The sequence below is a fragment of the Trachypithecus francoisi genome, unplaced genomic scaffold (assembly GCF_009764315.1).
Source record: "Trachypithecus francoisi isolate TF-2019V2 unplaced genomic scaffold, Tfra_2.0 Lachesis_group5, whole genome shotgun sequence".
NCBI lineage: Eukaryota > Metazoa > Chordata > Mammalia > Primates > Cercopithecidae > Trachypithecus > Trachypithecus francoisi.
In genome coordinates this window covers 94,209,790-94,233,426 of record NW_022681470.1, presented here as the reverse complement: position 1 = coordinate 94,233,426, position 23,637 = coordinate 94,209,790, and the positions used below count along the sequence as shown (strand labels likewise).

At 53.8% G+C, this 23,637-nt stretch overlaps 3 protein-coding genes across 13 annotated transcripts; 2 read left to right on the top strand and 1 right to left on the bottom strand.

The window, feature by feature from the left end:
- The first annotated feature begins 592 nt into the window (after positions 1–592).
- Positions 593–12,387, top strand: FDPS (farnesyl diphosphate synthase). 6 transcript variants are annotated; one of them, XM_033196166.1, is made up of 11 exons: positions 673–810; positions 1,586–1,798; positions 1,877–2,039; positions 4,392–4,532; positions 9,665–9,745; positions 9,891–10,013; positions 10,388–10,476; positions 10,569–10,641; positions 11,322–11,399; positions 11,505–11,639; positions 12,131–12,387. In XM_033196166.1, the coding sequence occupies exons 2-11, from the start codon at positions 1,623–1,625 to the stop codon at positions 12,329–12,331; spliced, it is 1,260 nt and encodes a 419-aa protein (XP_033052057.1). In that variant the 5' UTR covers positions 673–810; positions 1,586–1,622; the 3' UTR covers positions 12,332–12,387. The 6 variants fall into 6 exon arrangements, with proteins under 6 accessions (XP_033052059.1, XP_033052060.1, XP_033052057.1 ...); XM_033196167.1 differs by having other exon boundaries at positions 804–921; XM_033196168.1 differs by lacking the exon at positions 1,586–1,798 and having other exon boundaries at positions 593–810.
- LOC117074567 (putative uncharacterized protein RUSC1-AS1) lies at positions 11,502–14,118 on the bottom strand. Its single transcript, XM_033196172.1, has 2 exons — positions 13,988–14,118; positions 11,502–13,440 (listed from the first exon to the last, which is right to left on the bottom strand). Exon 2 carries the CDS (start codon positions 13,308–13,310, stop codon positions 12,333–12,335), a length of 978 nt encoding a protein of 325 aa, XP_033052063.1. The 5' UTR covers positions 13,311–13,440; positions 13,988–14,118; the 3' UTR covers positions 11,502–12,332.
- On the top strand, positions 12,640–22,627 carry RUSC1 (RUN and SH3 domain containing 1). Of its 6 annotated transcripts, XM_033196161.1 has the most exons (11): positions 12,640–12,738; positions 13,433–14,884; positions 15,156–15,566; positions 16,607–16,705; positions 16,866–16,942; positions 17,069–17,243; positions 17,320–17,425; positions 17,618–17,664; positions 18,350–18,902; positions 19,930–20,055; positions 21,916–22,627. In XM_033196161.1, exons 2-11 carry the CDS (start codon positions 13,519–13,521, stop codon positions 22,082–22,084), a joined length of 3,129 nt encoding a protein of 1,042 aa, XP_033052052.1. In that variant the 5' UTR covers positions 12,640–12,738; positions 13,433–13,518; the 3' UTR covers positions 22,085–22,627. The 6 variants fall into 6 exon arrangements, 5 of the variants coding, with proteins under 5 accessions (XP_033052052.1, XP_033052053.1, XP_033052056.1 ...); XR_004433620.1 differs by lacking the exon at positions 17,320–17,425; XM_033196162.1 differs by lacking the exon at positions 15,156–15,566.
- Positions 22,628–23,637: the final 1,010 nt, after the last annotated feature.

The window sequence follows — 23,637 nt, the reverse complement described above, 5'->3', positions numbered from 1 at the left end:
GGGTTGAAGCGATTCTCCTGCCTCAGCCCTCCTGAGTAGCTGGGATTACAGGCGCGCGCCACCCGACTAATTTTTTTTTTTTTTTTTTTTGTATTTTTAGGAGAGACGGGGTTTCGCCACATTGGTCAGGCTGGTCTCGAACTCCTGATCTCACGATCTACCCGCCTCGGCCTCCCAAAATGCTGGGATCACAGGCGTGAGCCACCGTGCCCGGCCCAAGACTCATTTTTCTTAAGCCCTTAAAGCACTTTACACACATTACCTCGTGGTATTACCACCCTCATTCAACAAATGAGGTAAGCTAATCTCAAGGAATTTCACTGAGGATCAGAGATGTTAAATGATTTGCCTAAAGTTAGAGAACTAATAAGTGAGAAAGCTAGTTCTGTTGCGTTTTACTAACGTGCCAATCAGCTGCCCAGGAAGATAATGAAAACTGAAGTTGAGTAAGAGGCGGCCAGAGCCACAGCGGGGGCGTTCCCAGCCTGGCTCGCTTCCGGCACTGATGCCTCCAGCCTAGACCTCTAGGTTTCAGCCCTTCCATTGGTCGTCCGTCACCGTGCGCCATGCTCACACGAGGGCCAGCAGCCAATCAACGCGGCTCGTCTCCACCCAGCCAGGCCACGCAGGATCGCGTTATCGGTCCCTCCCGCGGGCACTCTGGGAGTTGTAGTCTAATTATACATTTCCACCCATAACTTGGGGAGAGCGGGAACTACTCGATCCAGAGAGCCGAGCGCGGAGCGGATTCTGCTTTCAGGAGTACCCGCCAATTAGCGGAACGGAGCAGGAATCCGCATCTGGGAACAGGTGAGAGAGTATGTGTTCTGGGCCTTGGAGGAAGGGGGCCGATACTGGGCCTTACTTCTGTAACGATACTGTGAGGCATCAGAAGGCCAGCCTGTTGTGTCCGTTTTGAAGGTCGGTGGGCTAGACTGGCTGGTCTTCGGGGGGTGCGGAGACTTCCAAACTCTGCCCTTGTGTTTTTCTGGAACCGCCAATATTCCCGGACCCTGGTTTACTCCTTTGCTGCGAGCCCTTCTCTCCCGTCCAAAGTTGCTGCGAGCCTGTCTGCTCAGTCCTAGCGATTCCTGTGAGGCTTGGGACGCGCGGTTCCAGCACCCCGGACAATATGGACGCAGCACCTATGGGTTCTCACCCCAGTGCTTCCCCCCTCCTTGGGGCGTAACTCAGACCCTGGGCACCCCTCTCCATTGCCCAGGGGAGACCTGGGTTCTAGATTTGGCTTTGCCTCTACTATCTTCCTACCTCCTAGAGCCTCAGTTTGGCTTGTGTAAAATAGGATGACTTGAGGGTCCTTTCAGCCCCTAATCCTGTACTCTGTACCACCTCCTTACCCAGCCTTGTGCACGCCGTCTTGAAGGCACTGAGTTCTAGCCTGTTTATTGTAAGTGGCGATTTGTTGGGTCTCCGTCACCCAGCCATACTTTTTGTTCCCTGCATATCCTTGTTGTTGTCCCCAAGCACATTCCACAAGAGGGAGGGGCACTCTGGGCTAAGGCTGGGGTGGGAGTTATCTGGGTAGCGGCCACCATGCCTCTGCCTTTGGTGCTTGCTCCTGCAGGGAGTGCTTGGCGCCCCCTCCCTATGCCACTCCCAGGATGCCCCTGTCCCGCTGGTTGAGATCTGTGGGGGTCTTCCTGCTGCCAGCCCCCTACTGGGCACCCCGGGAGAGGTGGCTGGGTTCCCTACGGCGGCCCTCCCTGGTGCACGGGTACCCAGTCCTGGCCTGGCACAGTGCCCGCTGCTGGTGCCAAGCGTGGACAGAGGAACCTCGGTGAGTGTGGTTGGGGTAAGGGGCCTTGGGGAGGGGATCAGCTGATCAGGTTTCTGACTTGTTTTTCCTTCTACTCAGAGCCCTTTGCTCCTCCCTCAGAATGAACGGAGACCAAAAATCAGATGTTTATGCCCAAGAAAAGCAAGATTTTGTTCAGCACTTCTCCCAGATCGTTAGGGTGCTGACTGAGGATGAGATGGGGCACCCAGAGACAGGAGATGCTATTGCCCGGCTCAAGGAGGTGAGGGATTCATGACTTGGGGGAGTGAGCCTTTGGTTCGGTTGCTCTGTATATGTGGGATTCACCTGTGGCTTATGAGGGACTTTTGACAGATGTGAGAGAAAGCTTTTTTTTTTTTTCTCCCTGAGACAGAGCCTCGCTCTGTCACCCAGGCTGGAGTGCAATGGTGCGATCTCGGCTTACTGCTACCTCCACCTCCCAGGTTCAAGCGATTCTCCTGCCTCAGCCTTCCGACTAGCTGGGATTATAGGCGTGCGCCACCACACCCAGCAAATTTTTGTATTTTTAGTAGAGATGGGGTTTCACCGTGTTGGTCAGGCTGGTCTTGAACTCCTGACCTCAGGTGATCCACCCACCTCGGCCTCCCAAAGTGCTAGGATTACAGGCATGAGCCACCGCGCCTGGCCGAGAAAGCGTTTACCTGAGGGACTCGAGTCTGCTCTGGAGAGGTTGGGGCCTGGGCAAGTATACTTACTCAGTCCGTAAACCTGACTTTTGGCTCTGATCCAAAAGTCATCCAAACTGCTTTGCTTGGGGGTGGAGGCCTTGAACCTGGCAAGTCTTAGATTTTGTGTCCTGAAATCAGAAGCTGATACCTTGGCAGAGACCTGGGAGGAAGACAGTCTGATATTGTCCTATCTCCCTGGGGCCTGAGAAAGTTATTGTATCATTAGAAACCCTTATTCTAGGACATGAACTATTGCTGTGATACTTGCCAATTTTTTTCCTGTTGATTCTGGAGTATCTATTAAAATTCTTTTTATAAATGCTGTCTATCTCATATATCTGAGGGGAATCAAGGGAAAGGGGAGCTTTGCCTATACTGGGATGGGGATTAAAAGAGAGTCTTGGCCTAGCATGGTGGCTCATGCCTGTAATCCCAGGACTTTGGGAGGCTGAGGCGGGGGGATCATGAGGTCAGGAGTTCGAGACCAGCCTGGTCGACATGGTGAAACCCCGTCTCTACTAAAAATACAAAAATTAGCCAGCCGTAGTAGGCGCGCACTTGTAGTCCCAGCTACTCGGGTGGGTGAGACAGGAGAATCGCTTGAACCTGGGAGGTGGAGGTTGCAGTGAGCCGCGATTGCGCCACTACACTCCAGCCTGAGTGACATAGCGAGATGACGTCTTCCCTGTTAGTTAGGTCTGATTGAGAGCAGGGCAGCAGAAGGTAAAGTGAGATGCAAGAGGGGACGCCACTGGAGGAGTGGGAGATGGATCCCACAGCTTGGGTCCCCTGTAAGCTGTCTTTTGGCCGACTTTGGAGAGGTTTTGTCTTTTTTTTTTGAGACGGAGTCTTGCTCTGTCACCTGGGCTGGAGTGCAGTGGCCGGATCTCAGCTCACTGCAAGCTCCGCCTCCCGGGTTTCCGCCATTCTCCTGCCTCAGCCTCCCGAGTAGCTGGGACTACAGGCGCCCGCCACCTTGCCCGGCTAGTTTTTTTGTATTTTTTAGTAGAGATGGGGTTTCACCATGTTAGCCAGGATGGTCTCGATCTTCTGACCTCGTGATCCGCCCGTCTCGGCCTCCCAAAGTGCTGGGATTACAGGCTTGAGCCACCGCGCCCGGCCAGGTTTTGTCTTAATATAGTGAAGGAGGCTTATCATTTGCAGGAGGGTTGAACCCTGGGTAGGCAGAGGTGGTTGGAAAAGTAGGGATGGGTTGGGAAGGGGAAGTCTAGGAGAGGTGGGGATGGGGAAGGAACCTGGGGAGGGAACTGAACAAGCCAGTCATCCCCATAGCGTGTACTGAGTTTTCTGTGGGTTCAAGCCCTGTTTGGGCTTGGGAGCAGCATTTAATCTGCACTATGGAGGTTTTAAATTTATTGGGAGGCTGAGGCAGGTGGATGACTTGAGGTCAGTAGTTCGAAACAAGCCTGGCCAACATGGTGAAACCCTGTCTCTACTAAAAATACAAAAACTAGATGGGCATGGTGGTGGGTACCTGTAATCCCAGCTACTCGAGAGGCTGAGGCAGGAGAATTGCATGAACCCGGGAGACGGAGGTTGCAGTGAGCCAAGATCGTGCCACTGTACTCCAGCCTAGGCAACAGAGTGAGACTTCATCTCAAAAAAATAAAATAAAATAAAATAAAAAATAAATAAATAAATAAATTTACTAGGGTAGACCATGCCGAAAGAATGTACCTGGGCACTGGGACCTCTTCTAGCTTTGCTCCAGAAATTTGGAAAAGGAGTAAAGACAGTAGCAATTCCAGAGGCTTCTTGAAGAGGAGTTGGGGCTGGGGAGGATAAAGTTAGGGGGTGGTTGGAAATGGGAGACAGCAAGGAGAAAACTCACAGTAGCTTCTGTATGTACCCTGATACCCTGTCCCTCTTCCCTTGCCCTCCAGGTCCTGGAGTACAATGCCATTGGTGGCAAGTATCACCGGGGTTTGACGGTGGTAGTAGCGTTCCGGGAGCTGGTGGAGCCAAGGAAACAGGATGCTGATAGTCTCCAGCGGGCCTGGACTGTAGGCTGGTGTGTGGAACTGGTGAGAGGGGTAGGGGAAGGGAGTGGAAGTTTCCTGCAGTGGTGATGACTTGGGTGGGAAAGGGAGGGATGAGCCTGAAACTTATTTCTGGGTTGTGTTTGTGTTTCTTTGTCTCTAGTGTTCTATGGCCAAATTTAGAGTGAATCACTCCAAGGGTTAACTAATGTGGGGAGCCTCTTTTGGTATTAGGTATGAAGATGGCTGTAGATAGTTGTAGACAGTGTGGACTGGGGCCTTGAGACTGGGCAGGGAGGTGTCAGCTCTTTCCTTTGAGCAGAGGATGGCTATAAAAGTGACAGAGGAGGCTGGGCATGGTGGCTCACGCCTGCAATCCCAGCACTTTGGGAGGCCCAGTGGGGTGGACCACCTGAGTTCCGGAAATCCCAGCACTTTGGGAGGCCAAGGGGGGCGGATCACCTGAGTTCTGGAGTTTAAGACCAGCCTGACCAACATGGAGAAACCCCATCTCTACTAAAAATACAAAGTTAGCTGGATATGGTGGCGCATGCCTGTAATCCTAGCTATTTGGGAGGCTGAGGCAGGAGAATCACTTGAACCTGGGAGGCAGAGGTTGCGGTGAGCTGAGATTGCACCATTGCACTCCAACCTGGGCAACAACAGTGAAACTCTGTCTCAAAAAAAAAAAAGAAAAAGTGACAGAGGTCTTTCAATGGCTATTCAGAAGCAGAGATTGAAAACTGGCAGCTCACTGATAGTTTTTTGAAGATGTTTTACAATTAAGTCTCCTAAATTTAACAAAGAGATTTCATACTAAAACCTAGATTTCTAGCATGGCTTGGGAAATTGTAATATTTGGGTCCATGTTTCCGCATAGCAACAATTGGCTGAAGCTGAGTGGATGTAACTTCCCCAAGATGGCATGTGTTCTCCTGTGTGCTTCCTCTGGTTTGCTCCAATCCCCACATCCCCTCGTCTTCTATACCAGTTCATCTTGGTCTTGAAGGTGTCGATTTGCTGGCATGGCCTAAAGCTTTCATTAGTGGTAGGGGGACTAGGTTCTGGGAGGGGTGCCATGCCCAAGGAGGGTGGCAGTGAGCCCAAAAGGGAAGAGCATACAGAACTTGGTGAGTGATGATGATGCTGAGTTCCTGGCCTGAGAGGAGCAGCTGGCTCAAGGGAAGACGTGCTGACCACAGCCAGCACGGGTACGTTCTTGGTATGGGTGGAGCAGGTGGATCTGCCTGTCCCGTGGGCGGTGGAAATTCCAGTCTGGAACTTGTCAGGGAGATAGATGGGTCTGGGGAATAGAGATTTGCTTCTAAGGAGGTAATAGGCCCATGGCATCCAGGGAGAGGCCCCTGGATGACAGGGATGCTGAGGGGCTGAGGGATTCAAACTATGGAGATGACAGGCAAGGGCGGAAGGGAAGGAGGTGAGGGCAGAGCAGAGGAGCCAAGCTATGGGGCCAAGGGAAGCAAGGCCTCGAGGGGCCAGTGGTTGACTGGTAGAATCAGTTCGTTATTTTTTTGAGAGGGAATCTCGCTCTGTTGCCTAGACTGGAGTGCAGTGGCACCATCTCGGCTCACTGCAACCTCCGTCTCCCAGGTTCAAGCAATTCTGCCTCAGTCTTCTAAGCAGCTGGGATTACAGGTGCCTGCCACCATGCCTGGCTAATTTTTGTATTTTCAGTAGAGACAGGGTTTCACCATATTGGTCAGGCTGGTCTGGAACTCCCGACCATCTGCCTCGCCCTCCCGAAGTGCTGGGATTACAGGTGTTACAGGTGTGAGCCACTGTGCCTGGCTTAGAATCAGTTCTTAACCCTGGCAGCACCCTAGGTTCACCTGTAAGTTTAAAAAAATTTTTTTTTTCCTAAGACGGAGTGTCGCTCTGTTTCCCAGGCTGGAGTGCAGTGGCGCAAACTCGGCTCACTGCAAGCTCTGCCTCCCAGGTTCACGCCATTCTCCTGCCTCAGCCTCCCGAGTAGCTGGGACTACATGTGCCCGCCACCGTGCCTGGCTAATTTTTTTGTATTTTTTTAGTAGACATGGGGTTTCACCGTGTTAGCCAGGATGGTCTCGATCTTCTGACTTCATGACCCACCTGCCTCGGCCTCCCAAAGTGCTGGGATTACAGGCGTGAGCCACCGCACCTGGCGTTTTTTAAAATTTTTAATTTTTTTTTTTTTTTTTTGATTCAGAGTCTCACTCTGTTACCCAGGCTGGAGTGCAGTGGCATGATCTTGGCTCACTGGAATCTCTGCCTCCGGAGCAAAAGCCACCCTCCCACCACCTCAACCTCCCAAGTAGCTGAGACTACAGGAGGGAGCCTCTACCTGGCTAATTTTTTTTTTTTTTTTAGAGACTAGGTTTCGCCATGTTGCTGAGGCTGGTCTTGAACTTGTGGCATCAAGTGATCTGCCCATCTCGGCCTCCTAAAGTGTTGGGATTACAGGTGTGAGCCACCGCGCCTGGTCTCAATTTTTTTTTTAGAGACAGAGTCTTGCAGTCTTGCTCTGTTGCCCAGGTTGGAGTGCAGAGCTGCAGTCATGGCGTACTGTAGCCTCGACCTCCTGGGCTGAAGCCATCCTTCCACCTCAGCCTCTCAAGCAGCTGAGACTGCAGGTGCCCGCCACCATGCCCGGCTTTTTTAATAGTTTTTTTTGTAGAGATGGAGTCTCACTATGTTGCCCAGGCTGGTCTTGAACTCCTGGGCTCAAGTGATCTGCCTGCCTCGGCCTCCCAAAGTACTGGGATAATGGGTGTGAGCCACTGTGCCTGGCCTGGGTTTTTTTTTTTTTTTTTTAATTTTCCCTAATAAATGGAAAGTGCTGGTGGGGTAAGAATCAGTGCTAGGAGGCAGAGGAAATGTGGGGAGGCCATGGAATTAATTCTCTTGGAGACCATCGTGGTTGAGTGGTGGTGGCCAAAATGAGATTGTCCTTGCAGTCACCCTTGGGAGAGGCCATGAATGGGTGGCTTCAGGGACACCATGCTACTCCAAATAAACAGAGTCAATTAAACATGTGCCTTCCATGTGGAAAGCTCAGGACCTCCACACTACTCTTCTGGGGTTAGGTCAGAGGTAAAGGTGCAGATGGATACCTCCTTCCCTGAGGACTCTGCCTATAACAGTAGCAGTGATTGTTGCAACGGTCCTTTCCCCACGGCCCATGCTGGGTTCTGGCAGGCGGTGTTGCATGCTTCCTTTGCAATGTGGATCGACTATAGCACACAGGATTAGGATGGGATGAAGTCTTAAAAACCATGTCTTCTAGGCCAAGTGTAGTGACTCACGCCTGTAATCCCAACACTTTGGGAGGCTGAGGCAGGTGGATCACCTGAGGTCGGGAGTTCGAGACCAGCCTGACCAACATGGAGGAACCCCATCTCTACTAAAAATACAAAATTAGGCCAGGCACGGTGGCTCATGCCTGTAATCCCAGCACTTTGGGAGGCAGATCACTTGAGGTCAGGAGTTCAAGACCAACCTGGCCAACGTGGCAAAACCCCATCTCTACTGAATGAAAATACAGAAATTAGCCAGGCTAGCAGTTGGTGGTGGCAGGCGCCTGTAGTCCCAGCTACTTGGGAGGCTGAGGCAGGAAAATCACTTGAATCTGGGAGGAGGAACTTGCAGTGAGCCCACATGGCGCCACTGCACTCCAGCCTGGGCGACAGAGTGAGACTCTATCTCAAAAAAAAAAAGAGAAAAGCTATTTAAGGAACCAAAACATATAGTATGACTGACTGCAGGAAGTATCACAGGGAATGTTAGAGTGTTTTATTCTTTAATTTCTTTGTCAGACAAGTGTTTAGGAGACTCTCACTCCAGGCCTAGTGGTGTGCTAGGCTCTGCAAATGCTAAGAGGGAGAAGTTACTGTCCCTGCTTCCAAGGAATTCATGGTCTAGTGGGAAACCCGACACGTTCAGGTACCTTCAGATGGGCATTCAGAAGAGTAAGCCCTTAGTTAAAATTAGTGTTTAAAAATGTTTAAAGATGTCTAAGACTCATAGGTCAAAGTCAGATTTCAGTTCCACCTGATTAACCTGTACTGCTAAGGAGCTCCTTTAGGTAAGTCTGTGTTCCTGGTCATTGGGGTGTTCAAACACAGTGCTGGGGGCAATGTGGGAATAACCTTCTTTATTTAGGAAATAATGTAAAGTCAATTGCGTGAATAAATCTTTTTTTTTTTTTTTTTTTTTTGAGACGGAGTCTTGCTCTGTCGCCTGGGCTGGAGTGCAGTGGCCGGATCTCAGCTCACTGCAAGCTCCGCCTCCCGGGTTTACGCCATTCTCCTGCCTCAGCCTCCCGAGTAGCTGGGACTACAGGCGCCCGCCACCTCGCCCGGCTAGTTTTTTGTATGTTTTAGTAGAGACGGGGTTTCACTGGGTTAGCCAGGATGGTCTCGATCTCCTGACCTTGTGATCCGCCCGTCTCGGCCTCCCAAAGTGCTGGGATTACAGGCTTGAGCCACCACGCCCGGCCGCGTGAATAAATCTTACTTGAAGCATTCATTGAGGTGTTTGGCAAGAAGAGAGTACGGTATATGAAGGTGTTTCCTAATCTCCCTGATACCAGGCCTAATCTAGGGCTCATTAGAGATGTCAAAGATCTGTTCTAGTTTCTTACCTAAAACAAGAGTGTTTTAGTTCCATTTTATAGGCGAGGAGTCTGAGCCAAACAGGTTATATCACTTTCCAAGTCTCCATAGCACAGAAGTCTTCTGCCTCCCCATCCTGACTTTCCCAGCTCATAGAGACTATCAAAAGCAGCAGCTGTGGCCGGGTGCCTCATGCCTGTAATCCCAGTACTTTGGGAGGCTGAGGCAGGAGGATCATTTGAACCCAGGAGTTCAAAACCAGCCTGAGCAACATAGTAGGACCCTGTCTCTACAAAAAATAAATTGAAAAAAAAAAAAAAGTCAGGCATGTGGTGTGTGCCTGTGGTCTCAGGTACTCAGGAAGCTAAAGTGGGAAGATCACTTGAGCCTGGGAGGTAGAGGCTACAGTGAGCTGTGATTGCACCACTGCACTGGATAATGGTGATACTCTGTCCCCCACCAAAAAAAAAAGCAAAACTATATACAGATATAGATATAAAGTAGCAGCCCTGTTGCTGATAGAAGGAACAGTAATGAGCCCTGCAGGTCTTATTCCACTCTTCCTAGCTGCAAGCTTTCTTCCTGGTGACAGATGACATCATGGATTCATCCCTCACCCGCCGTGGACAGATCTGCTGGTATCAGAAGGTAATGTTGGGCAGGAAAGTAGCAGTGGGTATGGGGACAGGCCACAGGGAGGTGGTATATATGGCCTGGTTGAGGTGTTGGGATGATGGCTCTTAGTATGAACCGAGACTAGAGATTGATTGCTTGTTTTTCTCTGTCATGATAGCCGGGTGTGGGTTTGGATGCCATCAATGATGCTATCCTCCTGGAAGCATGTATCTACCGCCTGCTGAAGCTCTATTGCCGGGAGCAGCCCTATTACCTGAACCTGATCGAGCTCTTCCTGCAGGTGTGCTGCAGACAGGGCCCGATGCCCAGAGGGTGCCCATGGTAGCCTTGGCCTTTATAGGACATGCTCATCTAGCTGGTTTCAGGGTACAGGATTGCAGGGTGCCTGGAAGGGGAAGAAAGCGAGGAAGGGAGTTGGGAAGTGGGGCGGTAGTAGTGGCAAGAAGGGGCTTCTCTGTCCCTGTGTGATTGGAAGAAAGGGTGATAAAGGACGGTGTATGTGAATATAGGCCTTGAGTTTTGGGGCTTTCTCCCCTTCTGTTGCCTTTCTGATTCTGCCCAGTTGTCAGCTGGTATGGGATGTTGGGCTCAGGATACCAGGGTTTCATATATCTTGAGAAAGCCTGGCTCATGGGCTGTCTTTGTCTTCCTTAGAGTTCCTATCAGACTGAGATTGGGCAGACCCTGGACCTCATCACAGCCCCCCAGGGCAATGTGGATCTTGGCAGATTCACTGAAAAGAGGTGAGTGACAGTGCGAACCATGTCTGGACAGCGAGGTAGGGCTCAGGATGCGCATTGCCCTCCTGAGGAGTTTCTCTTCTCCCCCTACTCAGGTATAAATCTATTGTCAAGTACAAGACAGCTTTCTACTCCTTCTACCTTCCTATAGCTGCAGCCATGTACATGGTGAGTGAGCCTCCTCACCCCTCTCCTCTGCTAATGGGGGCTTTTGGACAGGAAGGCATGGAGCAGAAAACGTGAACACTGCTACCCCTGGTGAAAGGCTGTGTGACCTTGAGCAAGTCAGTCTCACTGAGTCTCTTCCTCAACTGGGGATAAAATTCCTACTTCACAGGACTGTAAAGATTAAGCAAAGCAAGGGATATGAAAGTGCTTAGAACTTAATAGGGGAACAGTATATCCTGCATCTGAGTATGGATAGGAGTGCGGAGGAGATCAACCACGTTGAGAGGGAAAAGAATGGATTAAAGGCAGTCAGTGGGATTAACTGTCTACCCTGACCTTGCTTCTCTGCATTTCCTTTTCATCTTGAAAGAAGTTGGAGGTGGCAAAAATGTTAGGAAGATGGATCAGAATGACTTGGGGACTGACATTTGTGAGGGAAGACAGGCTGTGCACCTCTAGAATGGATTCATCTCTTTTATGACTCCCTGAAAGTCCTAGCCAAAAATAAGTGGGATTGAGGTTGGACCATCAGTCAGGACTGTCTAGGTCAGGGAAGCCAAGATGTCTGAAGAGAGAGGAGAGATTTGGGGCTGCAGTAGGGCAAGACCCCATGGGAGGAAGCAGCCGGGAAGATGCAGGCACCTCTGGGGTTTGGCTTATTAACCCACCTTTCCCTATAGGCAGGAATTGATGGTGAGAAGGAGCATGCCAATGCCAAGAAGATCCTGCTGGAGATGGGAGAGTTCTTTCAGATTCAGGTAGGAAGGCAGGAGGCAGTAGCAGAGAACAGGCACCAGCTTCACTCCTCCTCTGCCTAGGAACCTCATCCTTCCTCCTTTGCTGCCTTCCCCCTCCCCGCCCAGGATGATTACCTTGACCTCTTTGGGGACCCCAGTGTGACCGGCAAAGTTGGCACTGACATCCAGGACAACAAATGCAGCTGGCTGGTGGTTCAGTGTCTGCAACGGGCCACTCCGGAACAGTACCAGATCCTGAAGGTGCCTGAGAGAGGGTGGTGGGTCCCTGAGCTAGTGGAAAGGGATAGAGCAGTGGTTCTCAATTGGAGGCAGTTTTTCTCCCAAGGGGACATTTGGCAATGTCAGCAGACATTTTTTGTCATCGTCATCACAACTCTGTGTGTGTGCATGTGGTACAGACATCTAGTTGGCAGGAGCCAAAGATGTTGCCAAACATGTAGCACACAGAACAGCTCCCCCAGACAGGATTATCTGGTCCCAAATTTCAATAGTGCCAAGGTTGAGAAACCCTGGAGTAGAGGACACCTGGTCTGAGGCAATATGTAGGGAATATTTGGGATAGGGAAGGGAAGCTTGGGATCTTAGCTACCTAGAGACACTTGAAAATTGGAGGGAGGAAAGGAGTGGGTGGCTTTGGAGATGTTCTGAAATATGAGAATGAGGGGAGTGGAGAGGTCCTGGAGGCTCTGGGGAAGGCCAAGCCCGTTTTCCTGTCTTCCAACCCCTTTTAGGAAAATTACGGGCAGAAGGAGGCTGAGAAAGTGGCCCGGGTGAAGGCACTATATGAAGAGCTGGATCTGCAGGCTGTGTTCTTGCAATATGAGGAAGACAGTTACAGCCACATTATGGCTCTCATTGAACAGTACGCAGCGCCCCTGCCCCCAGCCATCTTTCTGGGGCTTGCGCGCAAAATCTACAAGCGGAAAAAGTGACCTAGAGATTGCAAGGGCGGGGAGAGGAGGCACTCAATAAATAATTGTGTAACCTTCTTGTGGTTCTGTTCTTGCTCGGCGCAGCCAGAGTCTGGCTCTTTCCAGAATGTGCGGGGTGGGGTGCTGGGAGGACTCGCTGCACGGAAGCAGGACCCAGGGGCCTTTGCATCAGGGCCCACTCGGGGCCAAAAGCTTGGGATATATCAAACCCGCTAGGTGGGTGACACAAGACGCTAAGCGCTGGGGGCGGGTCTGAGCTACGCCACGCCCATGCGCGAAGGGGTGCAGATGCGCTGCGCAGAGTGGGTTGTGCTAGTGCCCCTCCCCTCCCGCTCTGTGCCCCGCCGGGCGGGGACCGTGGGAGCCGCGGACAAGCCCAAGGCCGGAGCGGTTCCAGGAGGACCCTGGTGAGGAGGGCTCGGCCCATGGGTGTAGACCGATGGACCAGGGCACGAGGGGCGGGGCAGGACAAGGGAGCAGGAGAAATGAATAGAGAAGGGGTGCGGTGGTGACTGAACGATGGAGACGAATGCGGAGAGAATGGACATACCGCTGTTCCGAGGGGCGAGGGCGCAGGCTGGAGCCTGGCCGAGGCAGCCAGCAGATACAGAGTTGACAAGCTGACGGCTGCTCCATCCTTTTCCTCTCCAGCTCCCACCCCTTTCCTGCATTCACCAGGCAAACTCTGCATATCGCCCCACCCCCATCCCCCGCCTCCTTTCAGGGCATCTGGGTGGGTCTCCCTGGGTCCCTTCCTCTGGAAGTAAGGGGTAGGCAGGAGGGCAGGGCCAGATTGCGGCAGCAGGGACCCGGAGTTCCATTCTGGGCCCGGACCTCTTCCAGGCCCCCGCCCCCCTTCGGAAATCCAGAGCGCAGCCGCGTTCTCTGACCCTCCTGGCTCCATTCCCGGGGGGTTACATTTGACTCCACCTGCAAACACTGCAGTGGAAACTAATGGCCAGTCGATTGCGATTTGCATCTCATTGAAATATCTTCCAAAGCAGCCAGAGCCTTCAGGCCTGCTGCTGTCGTCAGTCACCTCGGTGTCCTTCCCGCAGCTCTTGTCGTCACTGGCTGGGCTTCGCCACCCCTGTCTTCTAGGTCTGCACCTGTGGTTGCCAGGTAGGTGGATGTGAGAGACCCTACCCTCCTGGTTCTCTAGAAGCCATCCCATCGCCGCTGGCACCATGCTGTCTCCTCAGAGAGCTTTACTCTGCAACCTCAATCACATCCACCTCCAGCACGTCTCCCTGGGCCTGCACTTGTCCCGCCGTCCTGAGCTACGGGAAGGGCCCTTGAGCACATCCCCTCCCCCAGGAGACACTGGGGGCAAGGAGAGCAGGGGACCCTGCAGTGGCACCCTGGTGGATGCCAATTCCAACAGCCCAGGTGTGCCCTGCCGGTGCTGCCAGGAGCACGGTCCGGGCCTAGAAAACCGGCAGGACCCATCACAGGAGGAAGAGGGGGCTGCCTCTCCCTCAGACCCAGGCTGCTCTTCCTCGCTCAGCTCCTGCTCAGATCTTAGCCCCGATGAGTCCCCTGTCTCAGTCTACTTGCGGGACCTCCCTGGTGATGAGGATGCCCACCCTCAGCCCAGTATCATCCCCCTGGAGCAGGGTTCCCCACTGGCTTCAGCAGGCCCTGGCACCTGCTCACCGGACAGCTTCTGCTGCTCTCCTGATTCCTGCTCCAGAGCTTCTTCTTCACCCGATCCTGGCCTGGACTCGAACTGCAACGCCCTGACCACCTGCCAGGACCTCCCTTCCCCAGGCTTGGAGGAAGAGGATGAGAGCACGGAGCAGGATCTCCCTACTTCTGAGCTCTTAGAGGCGGATGATGGGAAAATCGACGCTGGGAAAACGGAGCCCAGTTGGAATATTAACCCAATTTGGAAAATTGACACAGAGAAAACTAAAGCTGAATGGAAAACCACGGAAAACAATAACACTGGTTGGAAAAACAACGGGAATGTTAACTCTAGCTGGAAAAATGAACCTGAAAAATTCGACTCTGGTTGGAAAACCAACACAAGAATAACTGATTCTGGCTCGAAAACAGATGCAGGGAAAATTGATGGAGGATGGAGAAGTGACGTCAGCGAGGAGCCGGTGCCCCACCGGACAATCACGTCCTTCCACGAGCTGGCCCAGAAGCGCAAGCGGGGCCCAGGGCTGCCCCTCGTCCCGCAGGCCAAGAAAGATCGCAGTGATTGGCTCATAGTCTTCTCGCCCGACACCGAGCTGCCCCCCTCGGGGTCCCTGGGCGGCTCCTCGGCACCTCCTCGGGAAGTCACCACCTTCAAGGAACTCCGGTCCCGAAGCCGGGCCCCACCCCCGCCAGTCCCGCCTCGAGACCCCCCAGCTGGCTGGGCTTTGGTCCCTCCCCGGCCCCCACCCCCGCCTGTCCCTCCCCGAAGGAAGAAGAACCGACCCGGACTGCAGCCCATAGCGGAGGGGCAGTCCGAGGAGGGCCAGGCTGTCAGCCCAGCGGCTGGTGAGGAGGCCCCAGCCGCGAAGGAGCCGGGAAAGCCGGGCGCGCAGGCCGGCCTGGAGGGTAAGAGGTCGCAAGAAGCGGGAGGAGGGCTGGGCTTCGGCCGCTCACGCCTCCTAGGCTTCCAATCCGGCCCCCTGTCTTCCCTCCATTCTGTGTCACCCATCCTCCCCGCCCCTTCTACCAGGGAGCGCTCCGGGAAAGGGAAACTGGGTGGGTCACTGGGTTACGGGACTAACTCTTTGCTCCCTCTTCTTCCCGCCCCTCTTTGCCTGGCTGCCCATCCCGCTGCCCTCCTTCCCTCTACGCCTGGCCCCGCCAATCCCGCCTGCAGCCGGTCCCCTCCTGCTCCCTCGGCCCCTGGTTTTCCGGTTCTCGGCCGACGGGCGCCCCCTGTTGGAGGGTGGGGGCGCAGGCGCAGCTGGGTCTCTGCTCCTGGCTCCTCTGGCCGGGTGGCCCGGCGCCGGGCTGCGGCTGCTGGGGGCGCCGAGCCCCCCAGAGGAGCAGCTGCTGCCCGTCCGCCTGTCCCCAGTGGGAGCCTATTCGCCTCCGACTCGGGGAGCCTTGCCCTGCCTGGCCAGCCCCGAGCTGGCACTGCTGCTGTCCCCGCTCTTTCCCAGAAGTAGCACCTTCCCCGCCGCGGCTTCCCCACCCCGCCAGGTACCCGCCCCCCCGCTGCCACCGCAACCTCGTCCGCCGAAGGCCCCTCGCTGGACCAGGAGCCCATCGCCTCCGCCCAGGCTACGTAAGACGGACCCGGGCAAGCCCCGCGGGCCACGCCTCCGGCGGGCCGCCCCGCCCACTCCAAGGCCCCTCCCACTATCGCCCGACCCCATTTTCGCTTTTTTTCTGGGGTTGCCCAGCTTGGTCCCGCCCTTCAGTTTCGGCCGACTCCAAGCAAGTTCGTCGGTTTTGGGGAATCTGGCCCCGTTCCTAGTGCTGGAGGGGGGAAGTTGTTGCCTTTCCTGCTCCGTGGCCCGGTCCCCTCTCCCTCCAGACCCGCCTGGGCATAATGGACACGGGTTTACCCAGCCTCCATGCCAAGTCTAGGGGGTCCCAGCGAGTCTGTTGTTAGGGACTTTGGGTCACACCTTCCGTGGAATTCCTTGGTCTGTGCATCTCGGGCCTGTCCCCCCACCTTGCTCGGGAGGGGTGGAGGGTGAAGCTCCCGGGAGCTCACTGGCACTAGAGGTTCTGGCCACGCCCTCTCCGCGAGTCCAGTCCCATGCGGGATGAAGAGGTCACCCTCCACCGAAAGACTGCTGCGGGACCCGGGTTTCCCCTTTCCGGCGCCTTCCAGCCTCCCAATCCTCGGGTCTCGCCTCCCTCCGTCTCCTCCCTTTCCCCTCTGTCTGTCTTTCCATTGGTCCATGCCGCCCACGTGCTCCCCAGGGCTCCGCGGGCTGGACTGGGCCCCGGGGCGGTGCGCAGGGCTGCACCTCACTCCCCGCGCCCTGTCCTCTCCCGCCCTACAGGCCCTAGCGGGGCAGGCGGGAGGTGAGCGCTGCCGTCTTGCCCCCGCATTTCCGGGATCCTGGAGGTGGGGGCTGTGCCCTGAGGGAGGGCACCGGGAACCGGGATGGGGCTGGGGGACAGCGAGTGCCGGGAAGTGTGCGGGATTTCACTCCCGGGCTCGGGTCGAGCTACTCCGTGCTCCAGGCGGCCCTGCGCCTCCTCTCCCCAAGCCCCTTCGGGGAGACCCGCCGGAGACAACTTGTGTGGAAGCCCGGAGTCCTCGGAATAACCCTTGGTAAGTGTCACCGCGCCCTTCTTCCCTTACGCCAGTCCGTAGTTCGTGGTCCTTCGCCGGTGTCCCCGGAGCCCAGCGGCTGTGGATGGCAGAAGCCCAGAGTGGGACTGGTCAGCTGCAGGAGCAGAAGAAAGGTAGGGCACCCTGACTCCCGACCCCGCGCTTCCAAATGAACTGCCCCTCGCCCCCGGCCCTGCTCTCTCAGGCTGTCCGAAGGCAGTCTCTCCACGCCCCTCGGGCAAGCCTGGGTAGGGGCGCGGCCTCCTAGCGTCTTTCCTTTCCCTTCCCTCCCAGGTCTCCTGATAGCCGTCAGTGCCTCCGTGGATAAAATCATCTCGCATTTCGGGGCCGCCCGGAACTTGGTGCAGAAGGTGAAGGTGGCTGGAGGGAGGGTGTTGGGATGAGGAGAGTAATGGAGCTCCGCGGTGGGTGCGGGAACGGTTGGCGGGAGGTGGCTGGAGGGATCTCTGGACCCATCCGCATCGCGCCGCCTCCAGGCCCAGTTGGGTGATAGCCGGCTGAGCCCGGATGTGGGGCACCTGGTGCTGACCACCCTTTGCCCGGCCCTCCACGCCCTGGTGGCGGACGGGCTGAAGCCTTTCCGGAAGGACCTCATCACCGGGCAGCGCAGGAGCAGCCCCTGGAGCGTGGTGGAGGCGTCGGTGAAGCCAGGTGAGCCAGGAGGGCGTGGGACCCGGCAGTGCGCAGGGCTGGGCCGGGCTTGGCTGACTGCACCCCACGTTCTCAGGCTCCAGCACCCGCTCCCTTGGAACCCTGTATAGCCAGGTCAGCCGTCTAGCCCCGCTGAGCAGCAGCCGTAGCCGCTTCCATGCCTTTATCCTGGGCCTTCTCAAGTGAGTTGCCTTCTTCCCAGTGCCCTTCCCACGACCTGGGACTGCAAGAGCATCATGAGTGGGACACAGTAGTAGTACCTCATGTCCCCAGAGAAGGCCCCCCCTCCTTCCAATCTCATCTCCCATTCTCCACCCAGAGAGGACTGGAGTCCTCCACCTCCCTGAACTTCCATTCCCTCTTTTCTCCCCCAGCACCAAGCAGTTGGAGCTGTGGTTTTCCAGTCTCCAGGAAGATGCAGGTCAGAGGTTCAGATGGGAGAGGATGGGGCTGATGGGCTGGGAGGATGGGAAGGAAAGGGTTCTCTCCTGCTGGTTCCCACTGGTGCCAGAATGCCATTAATCCAGATCTCCGATTCTATTACTCTTCTAATTAAAACTTTCTAAGGAGGCCCATCGCCCATAGGATGAAAGACCCAAAGCCTTGGCTGTCTGGCCTCTGCCCTCTTCCCCTGCCTTGGAGGCCAGGGCTTTCTCTGGTCTTGCCAACAGTCTTCCTGCCTGGCCCTTCCTGCTCCAGGGACCTGCTTATGTTGTTCCTCTACCTCCTGCCCCTCCTGCTTCCTCATGAACTGTCATTCATCCTTTGAGTCCTTCCCCAGTGAGGCCTTACCTCTACCCTCAGACTAGGCCAACCCCCACACCATTTTGTATGTGCTTCTATGGCTCTCCTGTCCTCCTCCTCTGTAGCCTTTGCACTGTCACTCAGTTACTTGTCACCACTTGCTGTGTGTGTCTTCCTATTTGGGCTAGGTTCCACGCAGGCAGGGATGTCAGTCCTATAGCTCACTACATCCTTCCTCCTCTCTGCCCCAGTGTCCAGCCGAGTGAGGCCTGGGAGGATGTGTGCTGACTGGTGGGCTGCTCTGGGGGGTCCTCTGGGACTAGGTCCAGGGCAGAAGCTGATGTTGGCCTGCTCTTTTCCAGGCCTGCTCTCCCTCCTGTACCTGCCAACAGGATTCTTCTCCCTGGCCCATGGTGGCTGTCCCTCCCTGTCCACAGAGCTGCTGCTCCTGCTGCAGCCTTTGTCGGTGCTCACCTTCCACCTGGACCTGCTCTTTGAGCACCACCACCACCTGCCCCTGGGCCCGCCTCAGGCGCCTGCCCCTCCAGGCCCGCCTCCGGCTCTGCAGCAGACTATGCAAGCCATGCTGCACTTGGGGGGCCGGCTGGCCCAGAGCCTTCGGGGGACTTCCAAGGAAGCTGCTCCAGACCCCTCAGACTCTCCAAACCTTCCCACACCAGGGAGCTGGTGGGAGCAGCTGACCCAGGCCTCCCGGGTCTATGCCTCTGGGGGTACTGAGGGCTTTCCTCTTTCCCGATGGGCACCGGGGCATCATGAGACTGCAGCTGAAGAAGGTGCACAGGAGAGACCCCTGCCCACAGATGAAATGGCACCAGGCAGGGGCCTCTGGTTGGGAAGACTATTTGGAGTGCCTGGGGGCCCCACAGAAAATGAGAGTGGAGCCCTAAAGTCCAGGTAATGGGGTACCTTGTCCTTTCTATGACCTTCTGACTCTCAGATCTCCCAGTGGCCTCATTTGAAACTATAGTGATGATCCTTTAGGGCAGAGGTTGGCAGTCTGTTTTTCTACAGCCATGAGCTAAAAATGGTTACATTTTAATGGTTATATTAAGTGCCTATATAATGATCTCAATTTTCCCTCTTGGTCCTAGGTCCGAAAATATAGTTATCCCTAGGTACATGTGGGGAATTGGTTCTAGGACCCTCACATACACTAAAATCTGACATACTCAAGTCCTATAGTTGATGTATAGGAAAAGACAGCCCTCAGTATATGTGGGTATTACATCCTGAGAATACAGTATTTTCTGTTCAGTTGGAAAAAACCTGCATATAGGTGAACATGCGCATTTCAAACCTGCTTTGTTCAAGGGTCAACTGTATTTACTATCTGGTCCTTTAGAAAAATGAAAAACAGCCTGGGCAACATGGTGAAACCCTGTCTCTATAGAAAAATACAAAAATTAGCTGGGCACGGTGGCACACACCTGGTGGTAGTCCCAGCTACTCTAGGAGGCTGAGGTGGGAGGGCAGCTTGAGCCTAGGAGGTCGAGGCTGCAGTGAGCTGTAATCACACTGCTGCATTCCAGCCTGGGTGACAAAGCGAGACCCTGTCTCCTCTCCAAACAAACAAACAAACAAACAAACAAAATTGCGAATCCCTGCTCCAGGCCTCAATAACTGGTGGTTCTTGAATGGCTTGAGATGTTCTCTAGCGCCCTTTCGTTCTGAGCCTCTCTAGACCCTGCTGGGCCCATAGGTTCCTTGTGATTTATGGTGTTGTGGACTTTTGTTGTCATCTCCCTCATCAGCCTGAAAATGCCTGTATCTAATAATTAACACTCTGCCCTCAGCAGTGACTAACCCCTGACCTCTTTTGAACCACAATTAAGCCCCTTAGCCTCTCCCTGCCTCCAAACCCCAGGGTTCTTTGGGTTTTCTGGAGGTGGGTTGAGCTGTGACCCTACGTCCCTTCTTTTAGGAGACCATCTAGCTGGCTTCCCCCGACAGTGAGTGTGTTGGCTCTTGTGAAGCGGGGGGCACCTCCTGAGACGCCTTCTCCTCAGGAGCTTGAGGCCTCAGCGCCCAGCATGGCGCAAACCCATAGGTAAGGAGGACTGGGGAGGATGCACTAGTGTGTAACCATATATACTATCACAGCATGGATGGGAGGTAGTGTAAAAAACCTGGGCTTTAAAATAAGACCCTGCTTAGTGTGCATTGCAGCTTTTCTATTTATTATCGATGTGTCACTCATTTGTCTGAGCCTTGGATTCTTTATTTTATTTTATTTTATTTTATTTTATTTTATTTTATTTTATTTTATTTTTTTGGAGACAGAGCCTTGCTCTGTTGCTCAGGCTGGAGTGCAGGGGCATGATCTCGGCTCACTGCAACCTCCCCATCCTGGGTTCTCCTGTCTCAGCCTACCAAGTAGCAGGGACTACAGGTGCCCGCCACCACACCCAGCTTTGTATTTTTTTTTTTTTTGAGACGGAGTCTAGCTCTGTCGCCAAGCTGGAGTACAGTGGGGCGATCTGGGCTCACTGCAATCTCCGCCTCTTGGATTCAAGCAATTCTCCTGCTAAGCCTCCTGAGTAGCTGGGATTACAGGCACGTGCCGCCACGCCCAGCTAATTTTTGTATTTTTAGTAGAGAAGGGGGTTTCACCATGTTGGCCAGGATGGTCTCGATCTCCTGACCTTGTGATCCTCCTGCCTTGGCCTCCCAAAGTGCTGGGATTACAGGCATGAGCCACTGTGCCCGGCCAATTTTTGCATTTTTAGTAGAGACAGGGTTTCACCGTGTTGCCCAGGCTGGTCTAGAACTCCTGACCTCAGGAGATCCGCCCGCCTCAGCCTCCCAAAGTACTGGGATTAGAGGCGTGAGCCACTGTGCCCGGCCAGGATTCTTTCTATAAAAAGAGGATACGATGCAATACCTTTTTTATAGTTATAGAGACTAAACATAATTTTTTTTTTTGAGACAGAGTCTCACTCTCGCCCAGGCTGGAGTGTAGTGGCATGATTTCGGCTCACTGCAACCTCGCCTCCTGGGCTCAAGGGATTCTCCTGCCTCAGCCTCCAGAGTAGCTGGGATTATAGGCGCCTGCCACCATGTCTGGCTAATTTTTGTAACTTTAGTAGAGACAGGGTTTCGCCGTGTTGTCCAGGCTGGTCTTAAACTCCTGGCCTCAAGTGATCTGCCCACCTCGGCCTCCCAAAGTGCTGGGATTACAGGTGGGAGCCACCACACCTGGTCACTAAACATTTTATAAGAGCATTTGGCAGCTGGGTGTGGTGGATCACCTGAAGTCAGGAATTCAAGACCAGCCTGGTCAACATGGTGAAACCTCATCTCTACTAAAAATACAAAAATTAGCCAGGCGTGGTGGTGGTGGGCACCTGTAGTCCCAGCTACTCGGGAGGCTGAGGCAGGAGAATTGCTTGAACCCAGGAGGTGGAGGCTGCTGAGATCACAGCACTGCACTCCAGCCTGGGGAACAGAGAGAGACTCTGTCTCAAAAAATCAATAAATAAAAAGAGTAGATGGAGTAGTAGGAGATCGAAACACCAAACAGGTTTTGGTGATGGATTGGATGTATGGAGTGAGATGCCCAGGTTTTTACCAGGAGCAAGTGTGGGTAGAAAGTGATGCTGTTTACCACTGTAGGCGACATGAGGAGGGACTGGTTTTGAGGGTGAGTCATTTCATTTGCCTATGTTGAATTTGAAGCATCAGAGAGAAGTGTAAATAGTGTCAAATAAGCAGCTGGAGTGGGTCTGGCACTCAGGAGAAGGCTGGGGCCCCAGATAGAACCACCATGTTGATGAATGGTTCTCAAGTCCCTTCCAGAGCCCAATGTTCACTGAGCCAAACCAACAAAGGCACTCTAGAGGTGACACCTGGGGACAGCTGGGCACCCCTACCTCACTTCATCCCAGTATCTTCCTCTGGCTCCCCTCAGGGCAGTTCGGGCTCTCTGTGATCATACTGCTGCAAGACCTGACCAGTTGAGCTTCCGGCGTGGGGAAGTGCTGCGTGTCATTACCACAGTGAATGAGGACTGGCTCCGCTGTGGGCGGGATGGCGTGGAGGGTCTGGTGCCTGTGGGGTATACCTCCCTTGTTCTGTAGCCCTGGGATCCTTTCCTGCGTATGTGTCTCCTTCCTGTCACCTGGGAATGGAATGGCCCGTGAACACCATCCCAGAAGCATTTTCCCTGTCTGCAAAATGACATTTCTTCCCACATTTCTGCTAATGTTTAAAATAAACTTTCCTTCTTCCCTCCTATACCCACCTGTAAGGTGAAATCTGCTCTTCTTCCAAATATATAAAAAGGGAATTGCCCTCCAGGAAATCCCTTTCCTTTTTCCCATCTGTATAAGGGAATGTCTTCCTTCCTATCTATCTATCTGCAAAATGGAAATCTAGACCTCCTTCTTCATCCATAAGTGGACTGTGCCAGTACAATACATGCCTCAGCCCCCAAGCCTAGAAGGACCTCTAGTCTCCTTCCTGTGTATGGACTCTTCCTCACTCCACCCCTCCCACGTTGTCTGTATTGATAATGTACTCATGCTGTACTAGGTGCTGAAGCCTGGACACCCCTGGTGGGTGGGCCTGTGGTGATGATTTGCATCCTTCCTCTTTTGTCCCAATAAAGTATGGGAGTTGAATGTGTGTCTTTCACTGTGGGTTTCAGGACATAGGCTATGGGGGAGGAGAAAAAGGACCTCCTATGGGAGGCATAAGGCAGATGTTTCTTTTCGTTCTTAATGCTCCCTGAAGAATAGAGAAGTAGTCCCTCACTGGTTCCTGAATCTCACAAGTGCTTCCCTACTGTATGACTTTCTCTGTTTAGCTAGACTAATAGGATAGGAGCCTGCATAAATATGGGGGAGGAGAGAAGACTTAGCCCTTGAAATTGTACTTCATATCTGAGGTGAAGGGAAGGATTAAAGATTTGCACTGGGCACAGTGGCTCACACCTGTAATCCCAGCACTTTGACAGGCTGAGGCAAACAGATCACTTGAGCTCAGGAGTTCGAAACCAGCCTTGGCAACATGGCAAAACCCCGTCTCTACAAAAAATTAGCCAGGTGTGGTGACACATGCCTGTGGTCCCAGCTAGTTGGAGGGCTGAAGCAGGAGGATCCTTTGAGCTGTGGAGGTCGAAGCTGCAGTGAGCTGAGATTGTGCCACTGCATTCCAGCCTGGGTGACAAAGTGAGAACCTGTTTCAAAACAACAACAAAGAGTTGTAAGAAATGTCACCATTTGTTCTACTAGCCAGGCGCGGTGGCTCACACCTATAATCCCAGCACTTTGGGAAGCCAAGGTGGGCAGATGACGAGGTCAGGAGATAAAGACCATCCTGGCTAACACAGTGAAACCCCATCTCTACTAAAAATACAAAAAAATTAGCGGGGCATGGTGGCAGGCGCCTGTAGTTCCAGCTATGTGGGAGGCTGAGGCAGGAGAATGGTGTGAACCCAGGAGGTGGAGCTTGCAGTAAGCCGAGATCGCGCCACTGCACTGTCTCAAAAAACAAACAAACAAATAAACAAAGAAATGTCACCATTTTTTCTACTTAGTATCTATCACTTTTTGATGATATAATTCCAAGTAACCCAGGCACCTGACAACAACAACAAAAAGTTCCAAGTAAAAGAGAGGCCAGGTGTGGT